This window comes from Oryzias latipes, chromosome 1, assembly GCF_002234675.1.
Source record: "Oryzias latipes chromosome 1, ASM223467v1".
Classification (NCBI taxonomy): domain Eukaryota; kingdom Metazoa; phylum Chordata; class Actinopteri; order Beloniformes; family Adrianichthyidae; genus Oryzias; species Oryzias latipes.
Window position 1 is genome coordinate 21,404,464 of NC_019859.2, and position 26,392 is coordinate 21,430,855.

Consider the following 26,392-nt stretch of genomic DNA (forward strand, 5'->3'; position numbering starts at 1 on the left):
TAATACAGAAAATGCTTCTTTGGATGTTTCTCTAAGCTACATTGAATCTGACACATGTGGTAACTACCAAAAAACATTTTTAACCCTTGTGCTATGCTAGGCCCTTTACCATTGGGAGTGGGGTCATCTAGACCCACTAGACAGTGCTCTGAACCTTTTTTCTTCAATGATTTGTAATCTTCACTGGTGTCCATGGATTACATGAAATCTTTCCACCTTTATCCACCTTTGTCATGGTAGGGAGAACACGTCAATGTAAGGGTGGGGTCATCTAAGGTAGCACAAGGGTTAAGATGTTTCATTATTACTTGGCACAGTGCTGTCTATTTTTATTTTATTTTAGGAGAAGATTTAAAAATGTTGTAAAAATGTTCTTGTGATTTTTGCTAGTAAAATAATAGTTGTTGCAGTTTTTCAACTGCACCAGCAGGTGGAGACATCTTTCCACCAAATCATTAATGTTAGCCTTTCGATGCCTTTTAAAATTACTTTTTAATTAAAAAAAATGTTTTTTTGGGGTGGGGAGGGGCTCCAATAAACCTCAACATTTCCAAAATTAAAAATTTAGAAGTAGACACACATTTGGTGGAAGTTTTAAAAAACCCACATTTGAATGCCCGTGCTTTCTTGCGTTTCTCTTCCCGTAATGCTACACGATGCCAGTAAAAATGTTGCGTAAAAAGTTGATACCATGTCAGAGTTCATGCGAGCGTCAGTGTGAAGTAAAACATAAGTGGCTTAATGATGCAGCAGCCTGGAGAGCAGCCATGTGTCATGGTCAAATCATCAGCTAATGAGCAACTAGTTGTTTAAAGTTCACTGTGTGATTCAGTCATTTGGTCAGCCATCGTGTGTGTGTGTGTGTGTGTGTGTGTGTGTGTGTGTGTGTGTGTGTGTGTGTGTGTGTGTGTGTGTGTGTGTGTGTGTGTGTGTGTGTGTGTGTGTGTGTGTGTGTGTGTGTGTGTGTGTGTGTGTGTGTGTGTGTGTGTGTGTGTGTGTGTGTGTGTGTGTGTGTGTGTGTGTGTGTGTGTGTGTGTGTGTGTGTGTGTGTGTGTGGCACGGGCTGCTCATTATTAAATATCAGAGTTCAGCTGAAGGTCCAATCAAAACAGCCCCGGGAAACATCAGCTTAACCAGAGTCATGAGACCACACTTACTCTCACACATGTACTCACACTCAAAGCACACATACACACAAACACACACACACACACACACACACACACACACACAAATCAACCAACACACTGGTGAGGCAGCTCTGATCATTTCAAAGCAGCCAATGCATTTGTGAAACCACATTGTGTGTGAAATATTGCAGCTGGTACAGCAATAACCTTTGGATGGAGGATTTATGTGGTGCAGCAGCAGCAGCAGCAGCAGCAGCAGCAGCAGCAGCAGCAGCTTAATTATACTGTCATTAACCGGCTTTCCTCGCAGCCTACAGCAAGTCACAGCGTTACAATGATCCGTCTTAAAAAGGACTTTGATTTGTTTAAGTGAATTAGTGTAAAGCAAATAAAAAGCGGATTAAAGTGACAGCATGTTGGTGTGAAAAAAAGGTTCACAAAGTCTTGGGAGATTAAAATCCACCAACCGCAGGTTAGAAAGAAAAAACAGAAAAGAGAAGAAAATGATTGTGTCTGGCGTCCTGACAGCAGTGTAGCCACAATGGGACAGCAATAAACATGCACACTGCAAAAAGTCAATCTTAGGAAAGTAAAAAGACTTTGTTTTATGAAAAAATAGTTTGAAGTTTTTCATTAATCAAAATAATCGTAGTTTGAGAAAACGTCTCAGTGACTAGAATTACTTTTATAAAATACAAATTCTTGGTAAGAATATTATCCTTACCTCACTGGCAGTTTTTTTTGTGCTTATTTACAAAAAATCTGCCTGTGGGGTAAGAATTTTTGACTTCTTTCTAAAAGATCTGTTTTTGCAGTGCAGTTTGTAAGCGCAGGCTTCCTAATGCCTGAAGGTTCAGAGTGACAGCAAAAAGTTTGAAGTTTTCCAGCTTTGCTTTTTCACTATAATATATATATATATATATATAAAAAGAATTTAAGAAAAAAAAAATCAGAAAAAAACTGTGCTGCATGAGATTACAATCAACATAAAAGTCTTTTCTGGAGCTAAAAGTTGTGATTTTGGAACAAAAAGCTCTGAAAGGAAAACCTGCGTTTGATGGGCTGCAGATAAAACCGAATGTAACATTAGAACAAAATGTCCCGCCTCAGGAAAGCTGTGCTTTTCAGCGTTTCAGAAACCACTGGGGAGGGATTGTTTTTTTTCCCCCCAGCTTCCTGCTTTCTTCCTCTGCAGGACAGCAGCGCTGGGGAGGCGGGTTGGCTGCCCTCTGATGTGTGTTTGGGAGCTGAAAGCAGGCGGAGGGAGGGATGTCGCTGCTTCAGCCGCTCCATTTTAGGCTCGGGGAGGGAAGCGGACTCCAGAGGAAACAGAACCTCCTCCTCCTCCCTCCACGCTCTTACTTTTTCTTGTATTTACTCTTCCTCCTTTTGTCTGTCCCTCCCCGTCTGAGCCTACATGTTCACAAAGTCATGTTTTTCTGTGCGTGTTTGCCACACATCTCACAGTTTGTCAGACGTTTCTCATGACTGGTATAGACCTTAAATCTTTTTGGGTGCAAATCTATGTGGAAGTGGGATTTCTAAAACTAGAAGTGCTGGTCGTGCACCCCTCCCTGCCTCAGGAGGCTGTTGTACGGCGGAGCTCCACTGATTAAAAAGCCAAAGCAAAGGTCAGGCTCTGCTGGGTAACGAAGATATGGCCAAACTTCAGCTTGGCTCTCAGGCCCGGCGCTCTGATAGCCCTCCTTAATGAGCGTCATATTACATTTTGGGGGGTGAGGGCCCACAGCTCGCCTCTGCAGCGGATCGGGGCGACATTACTCGTCCCATGTCCGGAATCAGAAGCAAAGCCTCTAGTGTAAACAGATGGTTAATGATAGACATTATGGGGGTTTGTGTGAAAATTTTCCACACTTTTCAGCATTTCTTTCTTTAAACATGAAATGAAAACAAAGAAGCGTGCCGTGTCGGCACTGTAAAACAAAAACCAAACGACCTTCCGGGTTCTTCCTGTTTGGCCCCGTTTATTTGTTTCATTGCCTTTTTTTCCTCCTCAGACGCTTTTCCCTTCCTGCCACCCCGTCTCCCACACATCCAGTGCAATGACACACTTAAAAAGAAAAAAAAAAAAAAGTACAAAAAAAAAGAAACACTTTTGAAGTGGGGAAGGTAGGTTAGTTAAGAACAAACATTACAGCAACAGTTACAGACTTACAGTTGTGGGTGAACATTACAGTGTCATTCATTTACAAGCTTCAAATGTGCAGGAAGTAGGAGTGTGCCGAGCACGGAGACATGTTTTTGAAAGGAAATCCATGGGACGCAGCGTGGTGTGACAAAAGTCTGCCGTCTGGTTTTTGCTGACAGATTTTCAACCTAAAACCAGGAAGAGCACTTCACCTCCAACCTGTTAAAGCCTCTGAGTCCAAATGAATATAAAACAACAAAACATTTCAGTAACAAACCGGTTTAAAAAAAAATTTCTGCACAGAAAAATTATTTTTGTGGATAAAATGCAGATTTTTAGCAATTTCCTTTAACCCTTGTGCTATCCTAGGCACTTTAACATTGGGAGTTGGGTCATCTAGACCCACTAGACAGTGCTCTGAACCTTTTTTCTTCAATGATTTGTGATCTTCACTGGTGTCCATGGATTACATGAAATTTTTCCACCTTTATCATGGTAGGGAGAACACGTCAATGTAAGGGTGGGGTCATCTAAGATAGCACAACGGTTAATAGTGGTTAAAAGGCTTGTTTTGTTGTTTGTGTTTATAAAGAAATGGATTGCCTTTCAAATAATAAACCAGAGGAAGCAGAATTGGGGCTACGCATAAAAAATGGGAACAAGAACAAATTCCCATAATTTGTTAGTGTGGACTGATATTCACACTCCTTTGGAAATGTTTTGGTCAGAACTACCTGAGAAAAGCTTTTATGGAAATGGCTGAAGTGTAGTAGGCCTCTCCAGAGGTCGTGCTTTTTGTCACACAGTAGTTGAATTCATTCACTCAAGATGGTCGCAGCGGATCGCAGAGGCGGTCGTGTAACCCCGGTAACGAACGGAGGAAGTGCCCACGTCCATCCGCGTTTTCCTTTTCCTAAGTGTGATCTATTTGACAGCTGTGCTTCAGAAGAGCCGCTAATCTGCGATCACATTCAAACTGCTCCGTGTCCTCAGCTGACCTTTGGCGGCTTCAGGCCAGATCTGAGGAAAGGACAGCTGAATATTTGAACATCTCCAGCTCTTTTTTATGCTAATTTAAAGAAGTATTGGTGTGTTTTTTTCTGTCGGACGTGTTTGGATGGCGTTTTTGTTGCTTTCTACGTTCACACAAAGTTCTTGAATGCATGCTTAGCCCATAATGTTCACACTGGACAAGCAGGGAGGGGCTTCTTCTTCTTCTTTTGTTACTGTTTACTAGCGCATGTCTGCCACCTTCAGTTGGTTCGAAATGCTAAAGCAGTGCAAATCTGGCTCCAGGCTTTTTCTTTCACAGCTCTATTCCGATATTCATTTGTCTTCCATGATCACTTTTTAAATAGTTGGCACTTCTGTGAATGAAAAGGGACGTAATTCATATGTCACTACCAAATCTGAGTCCCTGATTGGTCAAAGTTTGACCTGGTTCAACTTTCAACGCGCGTTCAACGGACATAGAAACAGTAAACAGTCATAGTAACTTGAATCGCGAGAGGTGAACGCAAGCGTTTTAAACGTGAAAGCCCAAAAAGTGCAGTTACGCACGTTTGCATAGACCTTTTATTGGAAGTGGCCGCTTGAACCAAGAAGACCTGGCTACAGACATCAACGTACAGAACCGGAAGTCCTCCACCAGAACTGAAAGCACTCCCAAACTGCAACAATTTCAACTGGCGGGTTTTCTTGTGTTAAGCCTTAAGAATTTTTTTTTACACTTTTGGGTATTGTTTAGACAAGTTGTATAAATTCCCCTTCCGACAAATGATGTCAGGCGCCGTCTTGTCTGCAGTCAGGTCCCTCTCGTTTGAACATGCATTGCAGAGGCCAGTGTGAACATAGCTTTAGGCCTGACGCCTGCAGAGGCACTTCCGTCTCTTTCTGCTGTTCCCCCTGCATGTTCAGCACAGAAACGGCAGCCGGCCGTCTCACCGCGCAGCAGAAAGCTCTCGCCTGGAGTTAGGTGTGGATCAATGGTACAGCTGCGAGGAAATGGAGGGATTGGGGTAAGGAGACAGCCCGTAAGTAATACATAACTAAGATCTGTGTGTGCTTAAACAAAGATCTCCCATTTAGGCGTCTCCCGCTTCTGCTGGAGAGGCAGATGAACAATCTGTCTATTATGCTTGACAGGAGCGCAGGGAGACCCTCAGAGAGGAGGACTTGTTCTCCGCAGCTGTTGCTCCTCTAAACGACGGTGGGAAGATGAGAGCGGACGTACGAAGAGGACAGGGGTCACAGGAGAACTCGCTCCCCCCCGTTTCCCTGCCGAACCGCCCTGACAAGAGCACTTGTGCAACCTTATCACACAACACGGCATATGACCAGTGCGCGCCCTCACCCCTCCATCACGTGGACTTCCAAACTTTGCTGCGCTCGCCTCCGAAACCTTTGCCCCGCCTCTTCCTCCTGGCGCTCTGTCTCTGCGCAGCGTGAGCTGCAGTCTGGCTGCGTTTAGTGACACGGCTGTCAGGATTTTTATTTACACAAAAAGGAAGAAACACTTTCCGCGCTCACGCTGATGATACTCCCACCCCCCTACACACATTCAGACTCTCAGACGCATTTCCACAGGTTAAAAGCTGAGTCTCCACGGGACCGGGGTTCAGTCTGACTGCTGCACCCATGCACAGTCATGGTTGTGTGGTGTCAGCGTGAGCAGAGCTTCAGGAGTCCTCAAAGCCTAAATTCACAGTTACTCTCAGAGAAGCCGTCTTGGATGGCGAGACAGTCACTGCAGCATGATGTCTTTGAGGTTCTCCTGCAGGATGGTGTCTTTGACGGCGTGAAAGACAAAGCGGATGTTTTCCGTGTCCACTGCTGTGGTGAAGTGGTGGAACAGTGGTTTCCCCCGGTTTCTCCTCTTGCGGCTGAACGACTGCACCAGGAACGCCTGGAAGGAGCAGAGGACGAGTTGGAGATGGAGATCAGTCCTTTACAGGCCGACCAGACGTGCTGCTAACAAGAGTGGTCAGAGCGCGTCCCACAGGGATCTCTGAGGTGCACATAACGATCTGAGCTACTGGGGCTGTAATGAGTATCCAAATACTCCAATATTTGCATTCTGTCCCTAAAAATTTGAGAATGAATATTTGCGAGGTCCAAGATCGCTGATTCACGATCTTTATAAAGCTAGTAGAGTGTAGTGAAAATACACTTCAGACAAGGTAATTATCGCCCTAAAATGCAGAATAATGTTGAATTTTTGAACAAATCCTAAACACTAGTGTCCCAGGATGCTAATAAACCTTCAAAGTAAAATGTCGATGAAGGTTCTCCTTTTCAAAGTAAAAGTATCAAGTGTTTCCTGGAGATGACAAAAATGAGACTAAAGTTCAGTTTATGGAAATGACTTCTGAAAAACTGACAATTTAAATAAAAATAATGAATATGAATTTAGGAATATAATACAAAAACATTTTTATCAATGACGTCATGCGTGGAAAAGTCGTACCAGAAAGCGTTTGCTGAACGTTGATCTAAAATGTGAACGTTTATAAAACAACAATGTTGTCAGTTTGGATGAGAGGACTGTGAATGTTTCCTAATTGTTACATTTTTATTTAGGTATTCCTGTGTCTATTTAATATCTGCTTGTCATCGATCTACTGGAAATGTAGTCAGCAAAGCTTTGAGGATGGAAAAACTGTGGAGAATATTTTCAGGATTTGTTGTTAAGTGATCCTAAACAACAGTGATGTCTATGCTTTGATTCCTCTAGGAGTTAATCAGGAAGTTGACAAAAATACTTTTAAATGTCAAATTGTTTAAAGTGGTAAATATCATTTCTTTCTTTCTAAATCTTTCTTTTTTATCTGTGATAGTTATAGTTACTATTCAGACATGGCTTTCCTCCTCCATCGACTCTAACTTTGTACCAAAATGCAACCACGGAGGCATAGGCGTTTTCAGACTGGCTTTATTCTGGAACAGCCCATCCACACACTGAGAGGAGCAAAAGAGCTGTGTACCTGCACGTCCTCCAGCCTGCGCGGGTCTCCTCTGAACTCCGGAAAGTTCTTCCGGATGTCCACCGTTCGGATCTTTTCCACCAGCAGGTCTGTTTTGTTGAGGAAGAGGATGATGGACACGTTCAGGAAGAGCTTGTTGTTAACGATGGTCTCAAAGATGTTCATGCTTTCCACAAGACGGTTGGTCCTGCGGTCCTCCATCAAGACCTGGAAGAACACGCATATTACTTCTGTGTGTATTTGTATGTGTGTTTCCTCCAAGTCTTATCTGTGGAGCAATTAAGGATTCAGTTGGCATCATATGACCATTGATTTGAAATGGAGCCACAACTGTGGGAACAATAAAGTTTCCTCAGTATACCACAAAGACAGCTTTGTGTAAGCCTCAGATCCTGTGCCTCTTCCTTGTCCATTTCATAATTCCAAAAGTTGAGAGAGGGCCAAAAAAAAACATGTTCCTATCATCAAGCTTCTAACTGCAGTTTTAAGTCAAAGCCAACTCCACCTTCTAGACCAGAGTGGAGCTGTTAAAGCATTTCAGAGCAGTCAGCATGTCACCTGCCCTGGAAAGCAGAGACCTCAGCTTTAGGGAACGACTTCAGAAGGAGAAGATAAGAGAACGAAACTGCCTGAAGCTGCAAAAGAGTCCGAGCTTCTTTGAGTCCTCACAAGACTTCATTCCATCCAAACAGTGAGTGATGTTTGTGGGTCTTTCTAGAGACGTCACATTTGTTATCACCGCTCTGAGCTGCCATCTAGGCACTCCTAGTCTAGTCTACTCACATCCCGCTCTTTCATAAAATGCACCACTGAGACTGAAGGAAAACTGATCACGACTGTTACCGTCCAACCATCATCCCCAATGGTCTGTGGAGATCTGTGGGAGTAATCCGGATACGGAGCGGGATGGTCAATCGTACAGTGCCTACTGTCAGCATAACAATTAAGAAAAAAAAGCCACGTGAAAGCCTGAATCTCTTTTTCTGATCAGCTGTTGGCTTGATGCTTTTTCAAACAGAATTCCAGCGGACTCTCCAAAATAAAAGCGACCTATGAAAGTCTGGTTTCACAAGCCCCTCCTACAAGCGATATAAAAAAGTCCAACAAAATGGATCGATATGACTTTTCTAATTCTCTTTGACATGGCTCCAGTTAAGCAGAATTAACTACTATGGTAATATAAACCAAATGTGGACACCCGATCTTAACCCTTGTGCTATCCTATGGAGTCAAGATGACCATTGACGTGTTCTCCCTACCATGACAAAGGTGGATAAAGGTGGAAAGATTTCATGTAATCCATGGACACCAGTGAAGGTCACAAATCTTTAAAGAAAAAAAGTTCAGCGCACTGTCTGGTGGGTCTAGATGACCCAACTCCCAATGTTAAAGTGGCTAGGATGGCACAAGGGTTATGAGAGTCAGATATACCCTCCGGGTAGGACTAATCCTGCCAAATTCATAAACTTCACCACTTTAGGTTTTGAGGCTGTAACAAACTTGAAGAAGAGAAAAATGAACCAGTCTGTCTCGTGCTGACAAATGTAAAGCCCTTCCTTTTTTCTTTAGAATTTGACTTAACGTTTTTGCTTTTCTTGTCGTCGCATGTATTCATTTCTGATTTTTAGAAGGTACACATCAATAAATCGGAATATTATCATTACTCGGTAACTCAGTTTGACAAATAGAAAACTTTTTGATTGGAACAACTCACAGGAAATGTTTTGAAAAACCCCAAATTAAGTCTCTTGGAAATTGTGATACTTAAAATAAACCGTTTAGGTTGAAAGTGTCAAAAACATGTGTTGTAACAAATCTAGGAAGGATTTATTATTTATAGTTTTTTTCCTTCACACCTGGCTTAATATAAGCTTACTGAAAAATAATTTTGTGAATTTGTGTTGTTTTGTAAAACACACTTTATACTCACAGGAACAAAACTGTGACCCAGAAATCATGGTATCAACAGAAATTCAGGCTGCTCACTTTTAATAAGGAACTAACCTATCAATAGAAAAAGCCCCTTCATCAAGACTTTCTAAAAGAAGTTTATATGTAAAAAGACTCTAAAACATCGACTCATAGTGTCTAATTTCAATAAAATACTTCAATCTTAATGGTAAAAAATGTGCAGTCCTCTGCATCGTTGGGTCAGATGCGTCTCGTCTTGCTCTTCACACTATACAGGGTCAACACTGAAATGATTCACACTTCTGACAATATTTGACTTGGGTTCAACCAGGAAGTTCCCTCTTGACTGGAAATGACTCAGACGTCTCCCAGAAGGTAACAAGTCGATGTACAAGAGGCATCATGTGGAACAAAGAGACATTCTATACGAGGAAAGGTGTTGAAAGTTTGCCTGGAGGGGGACTCCATCTAGACTGGACTGGATATGGGGCTGGGTTTGCACGCCATCAAATGAAGCTTCATTAAAACTCACGTCTTTTGTGTCAGTGCTGGAAACTTTGTGCTAACAGCTGCAGGAAAAGGCTTACAGACAGTTCAACGAATGCTACATTTAAGAGGCTGTCATCACAAAATGCTGTTCTAAATGATTCAGTTAAAGAGCTTTATAATAACAGGAATGCTTCATTTCCATTGATTGATTTTCACAAAGTTTTTTTTTCATCAATTTTTGTCAGGTTAATGTTTTTCGTTGAACATTATGAGCCGTTTTGAGCCACAGTTTCATCCTCCACTATAAACCAGTCTAAGCTTTGAAAGTTCTTGTTGATATTCTAATAATAAAATGTCGTATTTTTCCACCTACAAGACCTAACCAACGGAGCTACAAAAAGCTGCTTCAACCTTTTTCCATCAACTTCAATTTCCACTCCGGTGATAAAACGAAACATTTGTTAACTCACAAAATATGGTCTATAGCAGGGGTGGGCAAACTGCGGCCTGAGGGCTGGATCCGGCCCGCCTCCATCTTTGGTCCGGCCCACTGAACAATATCAGAGACCCTTGTTTTTTTTTGTTTTTTTTAATCGGGCCACACGATCAAGACGTGACATTTTATTCCCTCCTTCCTCAGTCTGTGCTCCAACCTGAAACCCTCTAAAGGCCTGTTAACACCGGGACGAATTTCGTCGGCGAAACACCTCGTTACTAAACAAAGGGCACCAATGAGAGTGTGCACACCGACGCGAAAAAACGCCACGCGCCAAAGCGTCCAAAAAAAAAAAACGCCTCTGGTTCGTTTTTTTTTTCGACGCGTTGCGTCGAAATCTATTCGACCAATGAGAATTGCGCTTTTGCACACGTGTCTGGAGCTTCTGAAGTTACAGTAAAACACAACTTGGGGGCGCTCAAACACAAAACTGCCTTTCTGAGCACACATACCAGCGAAGAAGATAGACGCCAAGTAGCGTCTACACTGCCGCGAAGAAATAATGACGGACATTCTTAAATATCCCCTTACCAAGTACCAGTTGGAGCTACTGATGCTTGAAATATTCATGTTTTCTTTGTTTGATTCTGACAAGCGCGTAAATACTTGCTCTCTTCTTCTGAGTGAAAAGCGACTTTAAGAATCGTAAAGTTGCGCAGCGCCACCTTGTGTACAGGAGTATTTCTGTTTACATTAAGCGCCATCTAATGTCAGGGAATGAAATTGCATGTTCGCTCGGCTCATCGTCAGCGAAAATCGCCTGGGTGTGAACACAAAAGACGTGGCGAAAAACGCTGGCGAATAACGCCTGGCGAATATTCGTCCCGGTGTGTACGGGCCTTAAGTCTTTCCTTTCTACGTCGCAGTTCATCTTTCCCGGTTTAGCTCATTCTTTTAGAGCGATTGTGCTGCCTTTTTTAAACAGCGCAACCCTGTTCTGTGTCCTGATTGGCTGGAGACCTTGTCAATCAATCTCCTCAGTCCGTGCCGTGTCTCCTGTACAGCGGAACGCGTTATGCGGATCAGATCAGAAATCTGTGATGGATGATCAGATCTTTGTTTTCATTCTAGGATCCTGGAACTAATTTCTATGATGGTGTGAGAATTTAAACAAGAAAAAGTGTGAAAATGTTCATGTCTGTCTGAGAAAAGTGTATTTAGGCAGTGAGGAGTTTTACTGCCATAAAAGTCTGTAATCATTCATTCTCCGTGGATTTCACTGATCACGGTTATTTTTAGAACGTAACTCCTGCAATAAACGAGGGAACTCTGTACTGGTGAAAAGGTAACGCAGATATATGAGTAGCTGCAGCAGAAGACATAGAAATGAGCTTTTTTCATAATTACTGGATGAGAAACAGACGCACAGGACACAGCGGGGCTGTGCAAACTGTGAGACGTGAGGAGCTGCAGCCCTCAAGGTCTTTATCAGGATTACGACGGGAGAGAATCGACTATTTTTTTGTTTGTTTTTTAAATGTATCAGTATATTTTTCCTGAATTTTTGTCTTTGAAAATCATAGTGTGTTATTTGGTCATTGCTTTATTTCATAAATAATGTTATTTATTTTATTAAAAGGACCATGAATGAATGAAACTTTAATCAAATAGCACTTTACAACTCCTTGAAGGTACCAAAGGGCTTCACAATAAAAAAAGAGATCTAAAATGGGAACAAAAACTAAAAACTCTAGAATATTCTGTTTTAGAATATAATTTTCAATATAAATGTTTTCATCTAAATTCCATGTTATATCATTTTCACTCCACACATGTGGTCCTGGTCAGGCCCTTCTATCGAATTTTAGAACCCAATGTGGCCCCCAAGTTAAAATAATTGCCCACCCCTGGTCTATAGTTTCCATCATCCCGATGCTGTTCATCTTTCTCTTTCAGTCTCATCATCAAAGCGTACACTCCTTCATTTCCTCCAACCCCTCTTTCCTCTGTCTCCGTTTGCGTACCTGGTCGTACTCGGATGACGACACCATGAAGAGAATCGAGGTGATCCCGTCGAAACACTGGAACCACTTCTGCCTCTGCGACCTCTGACCGCCGACGTCCACCATCTTAAAGGGAATCTTTTTGATGACGAAGTCGTGCTCCACGATCCCTTTGGTGGCCTTCCTGGCAAACAAAATGTCCTGCCTGCTGGGAATGTAGTTCTGAAGAAAGAAGAGGATGATCTTCTAAACCTGAGAGAAACCAAACTGAAATATTGTGCGACACGCTCGCTCACACTCACCAGTTGTCCAATTCGATCCAAGTTGTCCAGGAAGTACTTGACGGACTCACTCTGCAGAAAAGAAAGAAAAACCCATCATTGACCCACCAAGCGCTTGACTCATCTTATGAAACATTAGGGAAACAAATTGCCCAAATAATGAAATTACAGCCCTTAATCTCATTAGTTGACCGACTTCATTTCTTGTACATTTTCCTTAGCAAATAATTATTTCAGAGAAGAGTGGGCTCTTGATTGAATGATATCTTTCATCACTCAGTGCAACGAGAGGCGGGGGACCATGTGACCAGCCATAATCATATCAGCATGCAGCCGCTTGTTTGGACTGACGTGACCAGCAGCACAGCACTGCTAATGCGCAACCGGCTCCTGAAGAGGCGGCTGTTTACGTGGCCCACGTTGGGCCGACGCCTCATCATCGGTCAACATACAGCCCGAGGTGATCAGAATAATGGGTACTTGATATGTCAAGAGGCTCCTTCCAGCACCTCCTCAGGGAGTTCCAGCAGACAGTTCAGCTCAGGTTTATTGGAGTCTGAACTTCCATGGGCTCCTTTGTTTTAGTGTAGAAAACTGCACAGTCAGACGTCGCTTTTATCATCTTTTCCAACCACAAGATTAGGAAACCGAGCAGAGATTTTCCCCCTGAACTAAAGACAAACAAAACAGAGCGAAATGGAGGTTATAATTCTATCTTTCATTACTGATCAGATGGAATAGGACTGAGTTGGGCTTTCAATAACTGACCTTTAATGGCCGTTTATCCTTAAAAAAAAAAGCAGTAATGTAGTGTGCAGCTATTTGTTTGCTATGGATTTGAAACCATAAACAGACACTGGCTGGATACAGTCACCCACAATAAAAATAAACACATTAAGTTTGTGTTTATTTATATAAAAAAGAAGGCAGATGCAGAAAAGCAGAGATGTGTTCAAACCACTGACTGTATACGACAACTGGACTGAGTGAGTGTGACGTCACCCATAGAAAACGGCTTTCTTCCAGCTCCAAACAAATGAGGTCAATTTGGTCTGCATTTTTTTTGGCCACATGGACACCGCCACATTAGAGCCAGAGGACATCAATTGGTTGGTCCGAGTTGGTCTAGTCATCCTTTCCATGGCAACCACTCTCACCAATCAGGAGAGAACTTGTTGGAAGTCCACACCCACTTGAAAGCGGGTTCGGGATAACCTGTCAATCAAAAGTATCAGTCTCTCTGATAAATATGATGACTGAGTGACAGCTGTTTATTTCTCTACAGGAGTCTATGAGATTTTGGCTCTTTGGAACAGGCAGGTCCTTCCTATCTGGAATGTGAGGGGGAGGAGTCACTCAGACCAGTTCCTTTATACAGTCAATGGTGAAAACCCTTACCCCCCTACCCCTATTCTTTAGCCTGCAAGATTTACAAATGTATGAATTTGCTTCATAAGCATGGATGATTTTACTTCCACTGTAATTGGATGCAGATACTTCCGTCCTCTGTGATGTCAAAAAGAAGCCGTGTTCGGACCACAGCGAAACAGACATGCCAACAAAATATACAGCTAGAAATGACACAAAAAAACAAACAAACACAAATCTCTCTGTGGTTTTCTCTGCTTTTGTGTTGACGACAGATCAAAAACAGACTACCAGAAAAGAAGAATTGGAGGACTTTGTAGAGGTAAAAAACAAAAGCAGGCTCTAAAACACAAACTAAATAAACCATTGTGAGACTGTTGGCTTTGAAAATCAGAATATTATCAAAATGTCCAGCTGCTAGAGTGTCTTCTGAACAGAATCAGGCAGACTAAAGTTCACAAACACGTCATTTTGTAGGACATTTAGAAGAGACAAAATAAGGTAATCTTTATATTCCCTATACTTATCACAAGGTCAAACATCTAGTGACTTAGTAGACTTATTTCTTAAAACGGAGAAGTTAAAAGTCTTCTTATGTCATGTGAATGTCTGACAATCCTGCGACTTTTCACCATCTCATTTTGACATAGCAAACTTGATTTCGATGTTTTTTTCTGTTTAGATTGGCTGCAAAAATCCACTGAGCCTGAATAAAGGAGCGTTTCTGTCATTTAAACCATTTTCATGTTTTCTTTTTGAATGCGAGGCTGCCATGCTTCCTGCTGTTCCAGGCAGCAGCTGATCTCTCATCGTTTCTATGTATGGCTATGAAAAATCAATTAGCCAATTCCTTAAAGCTGGAGTTGAGTAATCCATTATGGGGGAACATCAAGTCAGCATTGATTTTTGTCAGCGCTCCTCGACCCACTGTCGAGCTGTAATGTGGTTTTAAGTACACGCTGATCTTCACTTCTGCGGATTACACAGTTCACGTACGTTTTAAGAGGCTGCTAATTGATTTTCATACGGTTCGCAAATGAATGGAAAGCAGCGGGAGCCGGGAGGGAGGGTCCTGAAGGAGGGGAGGTTTAATCAGGTTATGGCAGCATGGCGGCCTGGCTTCACTCTTGCTGCCGACATGGGGCGGGGGGGGGGTTGTTTTATGAGTTTCAAACGCAAAGATGAAAACTGAAAAGTTCAAACTGGAATCCGACTGATTCCTGACAATAGTAAAAAGTCGATTCCCACTCTTCCCCTCTGTCTCTTCTCCGTTCAACAGGAAGCAGCTGTTTGCGTGTGAAAAATGGGAGACGTGGGGGAGGGAGGAAAACGCAGGCCAGACAGAGCCTTTCTGGTCCTTTCATCACTCTGCTGTAAAAAAAAAAAAAAAAAAAAAAAAAACTGCTCCAACTTTTCCCAAACTTTGACAAAAAGTTTGGATTTCCCTAAACTGACACCCCACCCCCACCCCAACCAGATACAAGCCTCGACAGGCAGGACGAGAGACCTCAGCGGGAGGGGGGAACGCGAGGCCGTGACCCCGTTGCTGATCTGTAGGGTCACAGCAAAAAGGAAACACAAAAACGGAAGACTCCGATTGGTTTGGCAGGACCTGGGCAGTGGGAAAGGGGGGGGCTTTTTGGAGGCTAAAGGGGAATTCCCCGAGATGGAGGAACAGGCGCATGCAAACAAAGACAGACGGCACATTGCTACAGACAGCTCACCGGCAACTAACTGTCTGTAGCAGCATTTCATCATTCACGCTATAGAAACATCAACACAGGTCGTCTTCATTAGGCCTTTAGTGATGTGGAGCAGAGGTTTGGTAATAAACGATCAGCTGAGCCTCCTTGTCTGCGGTAGAAGGTGTGTGTGAGTGTAGTTGGGGAAAAAAACGAGGAGGAGGACTGTTTCCTTTCATGCTGTACATGAGTAGATTAGGGGCTTTATTACGGCAATGACCTGAATAAGCTCACATTGTGCAGTGTGTGCATGTCGGCACTCGGGTTTATGCCACACATCCACTTCTTTACAATAACCAGTCAAAAGCTTTTGTCTTTTGGTGGGAAAAAAGACAAATGCTTTTTTAATCACTTTTTAAGGTGGAACGTGTTTTTTTTCCTTATATTTATGAGACAAACCCAAAAGAAGACAAATTAGAAAATTGTTCTTACAAGAATCCTTTTTTAAATTAGCTTTCTGACAAAAGATGTTAATTTTCAAACGTAGAAACATAATTTGCACAAATTACTGTCAAGAAAATATAAATGTACACAAAATGACATATTTTGCCCACAAAGTGACCACAGGGAGAGCATATTAAATTAGAAGTCATATGTGGTTTGGCTTTTAAGTTCGATCAGGGATGGAAAATACAAAGAACCGTAAAACATTCAACATTTTTTTAAATGAATTTGATTTTAAAGAATATGTGCTGCCTGTGCTTTTGAGAAGCAAACATTTTCATCCACTTTCTGAGGAGAAAGCAAAACATGATGGGTTTTTTTCAGATAATCTTGGTACACATATACTTCCCTGCTAAAACTAAGTCAATAGAGTCAAAAAAAAAAGTCATATTTAATACTTTACTTACACCATCCCATTCTATTTCTGACAGTTTCCAGTGGTCCAGATTTAAGAGCATTTGCTGATTCACATTTTGCCATCAAAAAGGTAATGGATCTTGTAGATATCAAATTTAGGCAGGTTTCAAATGAAAAACATTATCAATAATGTGTCTGGCAGCAGAATTGCCCCCTTAAAAAATTGGGGAAGCTGGAATAAGCTTTAAACCAAGAGAAATTATATTACCGGTAAAAAAAGAGAACATTATGGACTGTCTACACTATATATCGCTGTATAGTATGATTCCTTACTAAACAATAATAAGTATTAATAATGTGTTTATTAGCTTCAATAAGACATTTATAAAACAACTTTTATGGGACATTCATAAAACATTCGCAGATGTTGGTTAAAAGCCGTTCTAAGGCATTTAGTAGTCATTTCAAAGTGCTATTAAGCTATAAATGTTAAAAATGTCTCATGTCTAGTTAAGCTTCTCAAATGCTAATAGATATTTTATAAATGTCTTATAAAGGCTTATAAACACATTATACATGCTTGTTCATGTCTTACAACTACTTTAATAGTGAGTCTTATTAGAAAGCATTACCAACAGTAGTGTATAACTAATGTGCACCATAATACTATGGTGCTAAACTATGGTAACTCCTTTATGGAGTTGTGTGCTGGGCGGGGGGCAGTGCAGGCAGAGACTTGAAGAGGCTTAACAAACTGGTTAGGAAGGCCGGCTCTGTCCTGGGCTGCACACTTGAGTCCATCGAGGAGGTGGCGGACAGGAGGATGTTAGCTAAGCTGACATCCATCATGGATAACCCCTCCCACCCCCTGCACCAAACTGTAGAGGCGCTGACCAGCTCCTTCAGCACAAGACTGTTGCACCCTCAGTGTAAGAAGGAGCGCTACCGCAGGTCATTCCTCCCCACAGCCATCAGACTGTACAACACCGTGTCAAAGTGACACTCCACGGTCCCAGGGTGTTTTTTCATTCACTCATTTATTTATTTTCTTTTGTTGTAGTTGTTTTTCAATTTTAAATTGTTTTTTATTCCTAAACAGTTGTTTGTTTTTGTTTTTGGTGTGAACTTCATTAGTTATTTCTGTATTTTGAAAAAAAATTTGTTATGTTTTTTTACAGACCGCATGTTTTTTACACTTTTACAGCTGTATTTATTTGATATTTAATATTTATTTCTTTATTTAATAAGAATCTCATTTTTGATAATAATTTTTCACAATAATTTTAGTAATATTTTTAATTGTCATTTTTAATTGTCATTTAAATGTCATTTGTGATGTCCTTTATTGATGTTATATTATATAGATTATTTCTGAATGTTGTGTTGCTGCCACAGATAAATGAAATTTCCCCATTGTGGGATTAATAAAGTCATCTATCTATCTATCTATCTATCTATCTATCTATCTATCTATCTATCTATCTATCTATCTATCTATCTATCTATCTATCTATCTATCTATCTATCTATCTATCTATCTATCCATCTATCTATCTATCTATCTATCTATCCATCTATCCATCCATCCATCTATCTATCCATCTATCTACTAAAATCAAAACAATCTACATGCATAATGTAGGAAAGGCCAAACAAACACCTGGTAAAAACAGTTTCATGAAGACATTGTGACCAGTCCATTTGCTGTAAGCACAAAACTCTTTTTAAAGTAAGACAATATCATTCTTACTGTAGGACTTCGTGTTTCCAGATATTTAGAGTACAACGGTTTCTAGAATTGGCTTTGGGCTTTTTATTAGAGATTGAAAGCTGAAACGACACATTTTGTATTATGAGATGTTTACTAACAAATAAGTACAATTTCAAAGACAAAGTCATGGAGAAACGATCGAGGCTGGTCTCTAGTAGATGCTCATCTGCTCATTCACGTCTCTTTTTCTTCCTCTGCTGTGATATTAAGTTAAAATTTGAGGCTTCCACATCCTGAGAAGTGCTTTCGCTGAATCACAACATCCAGCTTTTTATTCCTCTGGGCATTTAGGGCATCTGTGCAGCTGATGACAACGGTAATCGCCACCATCAGGGCTTGATGTACGGCCGGTTTCCATTGCCGAATGCAGATCCTGCTGTTTACTTCCTATATTCAACTGTGTGTGTATCTGGGTGTGGTGGGCTGAGAGAACGGCCTTTGCTTGCGTTCACTACTTTTACCGTCTCTCCCTCTGTGAGTCTCTTCTTTCATAAAGCTCTACTCATCTCTACTTTCCTTTAGATCTTTTTGTTTTATTACCCTCCTCTTCAGAGTTCCTTCCTCCCGCTGGCCAACGGTCCGCGGAGCTCCAGCTGTGCCTGGGAAAAGCTGACTGTGGTATCCCCGGAAAACCTCTCAAGAGCGGAAAATGCGGAGGACAGGATCTGGCTCAGCACATTTTTTACTTGTATTATTACAGGAGAGGGCTGATGCTGCTCATATTTTCTATCACTACCCGAACCGCAACGTTACTTACACCACTTCAACTGTCTAAAAAGCTGCTCACAAGACTGGCGAAAGCAGGCCATAAAAGGTGACTCCCTAAAAATAAAAGCTTAAAGGAGGCTGGTTCTACGGTGGCCCTGAAGGACAAATCACATCAAACAAATGACTCAAAGCAGAAACATATTAAAGATAAAGACGACAAATGTAAAAGCAAAACAAGATTATATTTTAAAACCCATAAACATCATCATCCAATCAGTGGTGTCCCATGATACCCACCTTTTCTGGTTTCTTATTTTGTTTGATTTTGTAATTTCATTTTAATTTCTGGAAATAACTTTTGTTTTCTAAAAATATTTGTTTTTGTTTTGATTTCTAAAATGTAATGTTTTTTATTTTTTTATTTGTTGCTGTGATTTTGAATATGGTTTGGTGCAAAGTAATTTGTTGATGCGATTTGCCCTTCAGGGCCACCGTACATTTCGTGATCCAACAACACTTAAAAACCTTGATTTTAATTCTTAGTTTTAAGCAGGTTATAATTCAGTAAAGACCGTTGACTGTACATGACAACTGGAGTGAGTGACCCCTCCATCCAAACAGGAAGTACCTGCTGGTCTCAAAAAGGCAAAATCCCATGGACTTCCATAGAGAAATATACAGCTATCATTCAGTCATTATATTTGTCAGAAATGCCATTCTGACTCTGATTCCCGTTTTAACATGTTTTTGCTAATTCTTTTCATTATGTTCTGCCTGTAGTGCAGGTTGTTCGAGTTATAGACTGACCAATCAGTTGCCTCAATAAAAGCATGTTGAACGTTTGATTGACAAAGCGTTTTGATTGACAGATTCACCCAAGCATGGTTTCAGTTGTAGGGGTGTTGACTTCCATCAAGCTCACTCCTGCTTGACAAGGGTGGTTACCATAGAAACGTTTACTCAGTCCAACTCGGACCAATTGCTGCTTATTGACAATTTCTGATTCCAACATGGCAGCATCTGTACCGAAAAATGACTTCATTTGGTTGGAGCTGGATTCATTTTATACGGGTGACGTCACGCTCACTCAGTCACCTTCTCATAAAGAGTTAATGGTAAGTAAGGACTGATGTCTTGCTGTGTGATTGAGTGGTTAGAAATGGCCCTAATAGCAGTTAAACAGGTGTAACTAACTAACAGTGGACAGTCCAGTGTCCCGTGCTGTCAAAATGAGGCAACTTCAACTTTACACCTTCATCCAACTAATATCAACCACCTGCACAGATTTGCAACATATGTACCGTCATATTTTTTCTTTTTTTTCTTCTTCTTTTGGACTACGGTGGATCTGGCTTGTTATTGCTGGACTGAAAAAGCTATCTGGAATGGCTAATTAGTTTGATTCGTTTTTGTCCTCCATTGAACATACAACTCTTGTGATAAATTGTTTAAAAATACCCTACTTCTTTTGTTTTTATTTACACCTTGCATGCTTATTTTAAGCATTTAATGCTATAGTCTTTTCGTTTTTAGGACTTCATATTTTATTTATATTTTTTTGTCTGGGTATAATTTAAGCTGGCTTTATTGGCCAGGTATGTTGATGGCAGACCAAGCAAACCCGAACACAGACAGACATTTCAATCAATTTGCGCTCAGAGCGAGCAGCATTTGAACCATCGTCGCTTTGACCAAAGAGAATGAATATGTCTGAATATGTCTATAGGCTGTAAGGACATACAGCACACAATTCTTTTGTAAAAGGTAAAAATATAGCTATAACTTCCTGAATTGTCCCTTTTTTTGTTGACAAGTGGCTCTACATTTGTTTTAAACGTAGAGCCACTTGTATGCCACCATGTATTGTGTGGTTGAAAAGTACATATAATAGTTATATCTCTTGTAAAAGCATTCTAAGTAGTATTTTAATTACGATGATGTCATTTTTAGCCAAAATAAAAAGATGCACACACACACACACATTTATAGAGGGGTACATTTCTTCCAAAGTCAGATTTTTATGCAACACAATGTCACCCCACTGCAACACTTCTCATTAGCATGTCAAACACACTGAGTGGGAGCGTTTGGAAGAAAATACCGCTCAACTGCACGATTAAACTTGAGGAACTGTCTGTTCCATAAATAACTAACAGGCTTCTTTCTTGCACTTATGGAAACAGGCAGGGATGTTATCAGCCTCAGAAGAACTTTATCTTTCATTTCAACCCCGTCTTCGGTGCGTGGCAGGAGAAGCGGCAGAATGACAAAAGCAAGAACATTCGGTGTTTCCTTTTTCTTTTTACTTTCTCTGTATGCATTTTTGAAAAACACAGTAGGGCATGGCATGAAAGAATGGTGAGAAAAACCCAAAAGTATGAGAGTTCGGGCCGTTAGTAATGAGATTTGTTGGTGTGCCTGCAGCAGCTCAGATTTGTGGAGTCCTAAATCTGACGTGTTTTCTGCTGGCCTCCGACGCAGGGAAATTTATAATTGCTATCAATTATTGTAGAAGAAGCTGTGGGTATTTATTCAGAGAGAAATCCACCAACTTTAGTCGCCTTTGACTTCTAAAGATATTTTTGTTTCGAGTCAGAAAAACTGTAAAATGTCAAATCAAAAAAGCACAGCAGTAGAGGCTGGATTCTGCAGAGCTGCACTGATACAAAAAGTCGTAAAAGATGCATGTTTTTCTAATACCTTCAAGCAAACCTGGGAGATGATAACAAAGCTTAAGCTATCCTGATTTATCTCCACAGCAGCTTTTCCTTGGGCAAGTTTGATTTTTTTTCTTATGTCAGCTTAATACTGACCACGTTTGTTCTCCAGAGGCAGGAAAAATGAACATTTTATGTGATCAGTCATGTGAAATAAATGCTACGCCACAACTTCTCCAGAAAAGATGGTTTCATCTCTCCATTTGGACATAGAAAAAGACATTTGTTTGCAGCTATTTTTGCAATGTTTATTTAACCACAAAAAGTAATAACTCCTTTAAATGTTTTTCTTTGTGCCTCATCCCACACCAACCACAGATAAGACAAAGCAGTCTGACCTAAAGCTGTTCATGTCACACGGGCAGCATGTTAAGTGCGAGGAAGTGGCTCTTACCCGACTATAGATGGTTTCGTCCACGATAAACGTAAAGACGAGGTGAAAGGTCAAGCTTGCGGCGCTGGGAAGACGTTAGAGCCGCCGTGTCACTGGCCATTCAGCGCAAACAAAAGCAGCTGCCACAGTGCGGGCAGACAGCGAAAACAGCTGGTGCTGCAGTGTGGTGAGCACTCATTCACAGCATTCTGTTCAACCACTTTGGGTCATTACAGTTGGTCTGGGCTGTTATGTATCTGTTGTACCTGGCTAAAAAAATAATTAAAAAAAATTTTTTTTCAAGCTCATATTTCCCCAAACTTTACTTTCCGTATTTTTTGGAGTATTAACAGTGTTGTTGTTTTTTTTTCCATAGTTTGGCCAGGGGTGTGTGTTATTTTCAGTAGAGACCTATTTGTAGGTTATTTCCCCACTAACAATCGATCGTGCTATAGCGCTTGTTTCCTACTGACAACCACTAGAGGGTACTGTAGGTGTGTGTAACAGTTTCTGCGACTGACAGCAATGCAGAAGAAGAAACACCCTCCAAAACAGTCATGGAGGGGAATACATTCAGTTGAAACAGCCTAAAAAATATCAGGATTCCGAAGCGTTGCACTTCTCTTCCAAAAGTGCAACTTATACTCAGGAGCGACTTGTTTATGACTTTTTGTTCCTTATAATGCATTTTTAAGCTCCTGTGATTTTTTACTCCATAGCGACTTATACTTCAGAAACTACAGTCCTTCAGACATAGAAAAACCTCCAAGGAGCAAAGAATTAAAAAATGATAGACCAGAAAACCTGAGTAACCAACTTCGGAACCCCATCTACCAACAACCGCACGCATTACAGATCACATCTGAAGCTGTCAAATAATATGCAGAACGAACAGAAAGCATGCTTGAACAAAACTGCAACGTTTTTATTTAAAACATGACTTCATCTTCCATCTTTTTAAACTGACTGCACAATAAGGAAATCCAGAGGCCTCTCTCGTGTTGATCAGTGTGTGCTTAATATGGAGTTACAAAGGAAAAGAACTGCTCTGTCATTTACGAGCTGCTTCAGATTGTGTTGGCTGCATGCGACTAGAGATGAACCTCCACGGGGCTCCACTTTACCAGCCTCAGTTCCAGGCAAGAGGAAAATAATTACACCATTGGAAAGTCTCCAAATATAAAAATAAAAAAAAGTAGGAATATTTCCTGCACCTTCACTCAGTACAGCTCTAAGCAGATCTCTCATGTTTATTTTTTAACAGTCATATCGCCGTTTTATTCTCAGGTGTATTGAGTATTTCTATGATGATTAAATCAGAGAAAAATGACGCTTTCTGCGGCAAGAGTACATACAGACGAATGAAAAGCTGCAGACAATAGTGTTTTATTCCTTTTTTTAAACATCAGTTTAAAAATAAAAATAAAACTTTCCTAATATTCGAGACTGGATTATAATAACTAATGTTGGTAGTCTAAAAAGGAAGAGCATCTAGGGGACTGTGAGAAATCCTCAAAAGCCATCCCCTTTTAAGAAGATCTATAATGTTTTTTGGGGTATTTGGAGGTTATTATTTTGATACAGTCCGAATCCTAGTGTTTCTGAGTATGACCTATGAGATAATTGGTGTCTTTCCAACTTGCTCGCAAGTATGAGTGCTGTGCAGAACTAAGACAATGAATTTTGGAATTAAAAACTTGGATTTCCCATGTAAAGGAAGCTATTGAGTTGCTTATCATAAAAGGTAACGTACCGGGCAGCAGTGGATGCAGTTTATGTTTATCAGACAAATCTGCAATGGTACCCATATATTTTAAAATAACTACTTTACTAATGGAAATTTGTGAGCAAATACTGAAAATTAAGAAAGGCCAGTTTAGCAAAGAACTGTTTCTTAAATTAGACAACTGGCCAGGAGTCTGCTGAAAAACCTAGAGTATGGAGTCTAAAGGGTAGAAAAATGTTCATTAAATTTGCAGTTCTGAACTACTATAAAAGTTAAAGGCCATGTACTCTGCAGTAACACTACAGTTATAATTAGTTTTTAGCAACATTCCAATAAAAATATATAACAGCACTCACAGGAACAAGCTTAAATACCATAGCGGTGATCAAGTGAGCGTGTAGCTGTATTATAGAAAAACGTATGATAATGTAACATGTATTACATATCAAGTTTAAATTTGTTGTTTTTTTCTGAGGGATTTATAATCCATGGTCATTGATTAAACTATTTAAAATAAAAGTTTAAAGCTTTTACTTTGATAGAACACTTTGTTCTCTGATGCCTCAATAAGAAAATAAGAGCTCAATATTGGTGTTCCTCCTTTTTCTTGCTCCCCTGTCCTTCCCATCCATGGGTTTCCAGTTTAAAAGAATTTCCACATGGTGCTGCTTGTTTCATGGAAGGATTTACAGAAACATCCAAGCTCATATGGAGTCAAACGTAACACTCCGACGACACTCTGCTGAGATACTATTAAATTAACCAGAATGTGACGAGCGAGCAGAGACGGCCAACTACAAATCTTGACCCTTTGCCAAGCAGTTTGCACTAAAACTAACAACAGATAAACAGATGAAAGCCGAGCCTTTTTTATCGAGCCCAAAACAAAGCAACAAACCGGTCCGATGGCCTGACAATGCTATTGTTGTGACTTGTTGCAGCTCATTTACGTAGAGTTTGTGACTCATTTTAGAAGCAGAAACATTAGTGATGTTTATGTTTTACAGACACTAGAGATCCTGGAAGATAAGGAGGTTGGACATAGCTAAAGGCAAACCAACACAGTGAGGGTAAACAGCAGGAACTATCGGCAGTAAGAAATATCTGATGCTGTAAATGATCATCTGATTAGTGAATAACCCACAATAGCTAAAGCCAGTCAAGTAGGATTACAAATGTCTTAGGGCAGTAAAACCCCTCACTACAAACTTTACACACTTTTCTCAAACTGACATTTACATTTTGCTCTCTTTGTTTAAACTCTAAAAGTTCAGACCTTCCCAGAAAAACAAGTCCAGTATTATAGAATGAAAACAAAGATCCTATCACGATCAAAGATTTGGCAAACTGAATGTTTTCTGTACAGGTGACCCAGCATGAAAGAGATAGATTGACAAGATCAACAGCCAATCAGGATGCAGAACACAGTGCACTTCAGAGAAAAGCGTGTAAAGTTGCACAGACAAAATCTGCAAAAGAACAAGATCTTTCAATCATTCAGTTCTGACATAATAATGTCCAAAGTGTCTCAGATTTGACTGTAGCTAAGCACAAACACAACACGAACACAATCAATAGGCAGATTCCCCTATTGATGTAAAACAGGGAAAAACAAGGAACCTTACTTAAAAGGATAGATATAAGCTTAAAAGGATAGATATAAGAGATCTATAATGCTGATCAACACATTTCACACACCTAAGGGTGTGACAGCTAGCACACACCTGAGCTTGCACACTGGAGGGGCCAGATCAAAGATCTTGTACAATGCGCATGCGCTCCCAGGCCTTTGTGACATCACAACATCTTATCAATTAAAAACAAGTGTCATTGCGAGGATTGGCAGCGATTTAAAAGGAGAAATACTCAGAAATGCAAAAATGAAATGATTTATTTATAATTCGCTCTTTCTCATAAGAAACACGTCACAGTGGAAATCACAAAGTTTGATTTTTAAAGAATTTATTTTTGCATAATGAAGCAGAAGTATTTAACTCCTGAAAACAAAAAAAGAGTTCTGTTCCTCAGAGACCTGTTACTTCCTCTTTGAGAAGCTCTTTCATCCTCCACTGGTTATTAATGTCACAAGTTTGAACTGGTTTCATATATTATTATTAGAAAATGGAAGATCACTGGCAATCTCCCTCCACCTGGGGCTCCATGCCAGACCTCACCTGGTGGGAAGCAAATGATCTGACCTCAATCCAACAGACAGTCTGTGGAGGGAGTTGAAAGTCTGTGTTGTTCGGCAACAACTCCAAAACATTACAGCTTTGAAGAAGATCTACATGGAAGAATGGGCCAAAACAACAACTATACTGCAAACCTGAAGAAATCCTAAAATAAATTGTTGACAATCAGGGTTTCTTTTGTTGTTGAAATTAACTAGATAATTATTTTCCGCACCATTATACACATAAATTCTTTAGAAATCTCAGTGTGATGTCCTGGATGATATATATTTTTTACATTCAATCTCTTACATTGTATCTAAGATTAACATTACAGAATGGTATTGATATAGATGGTATAGATGAATTGATGAATCGAATAGATGGTATAGATGAATTGTATCTAAGATTAACATTACAGAATAGTATTGATATAGATGGTATAGATGAATTGATGAATCAAATAGATGGTATAGATCAGTGTTTTTCAACCTTTTTGAGCCACGGCACACTTTGACCTTGAGAAAAATCCCGCGGCACACCAGCATCCCAAAAAAAAAAAAAAAAGCAGAAACTCAGTCTGTTTTGATCTACAGCCCCCCCCCCCCCCCCCCCCCCCGGCAATCTGACGTG

The 26,392-nt window shown here is 40.5% G+C and overlaps 1 protein-coding gene across 1 annotated transcript in view; it reads right to left on the reverse strand.

The window, feature by feature from the left end:
* Positions 1 to 3,088: 3,088 nt before the first annotated feature.
* Positions 3,089 to 26,392, reverse strand: part of gna12 (G protein subunit alpha 12) — a 32,537-nt gene continuing 9,233 nt past the window's right edge. The window contains exons 3-6 of the mRNA XM_004065971.4: positions 12,404 to 12,454; positions 12,123 to 12,323; positions 7,263 to 7,469; positions 3,089 to 6,184 (exon numbers count right to left, since the gene is read on the reverse strand). Coding sequence (XP_004066019.1) covers positions 6,023 to 6,184; positions 7,263 to 7,469; positions 12,123 to 12,323; positions 12,404 to 12,454 — 621 coding nt within the window. The 3' untranslated portion in view covers positions 3,089 to 6,022. The remainder of the gene's footprint in view (positions 6,185 to 7,262; positions 7,470 to 12,122; positions 12,324 to 12,403; positions 12,455 to 26,392) is intronic.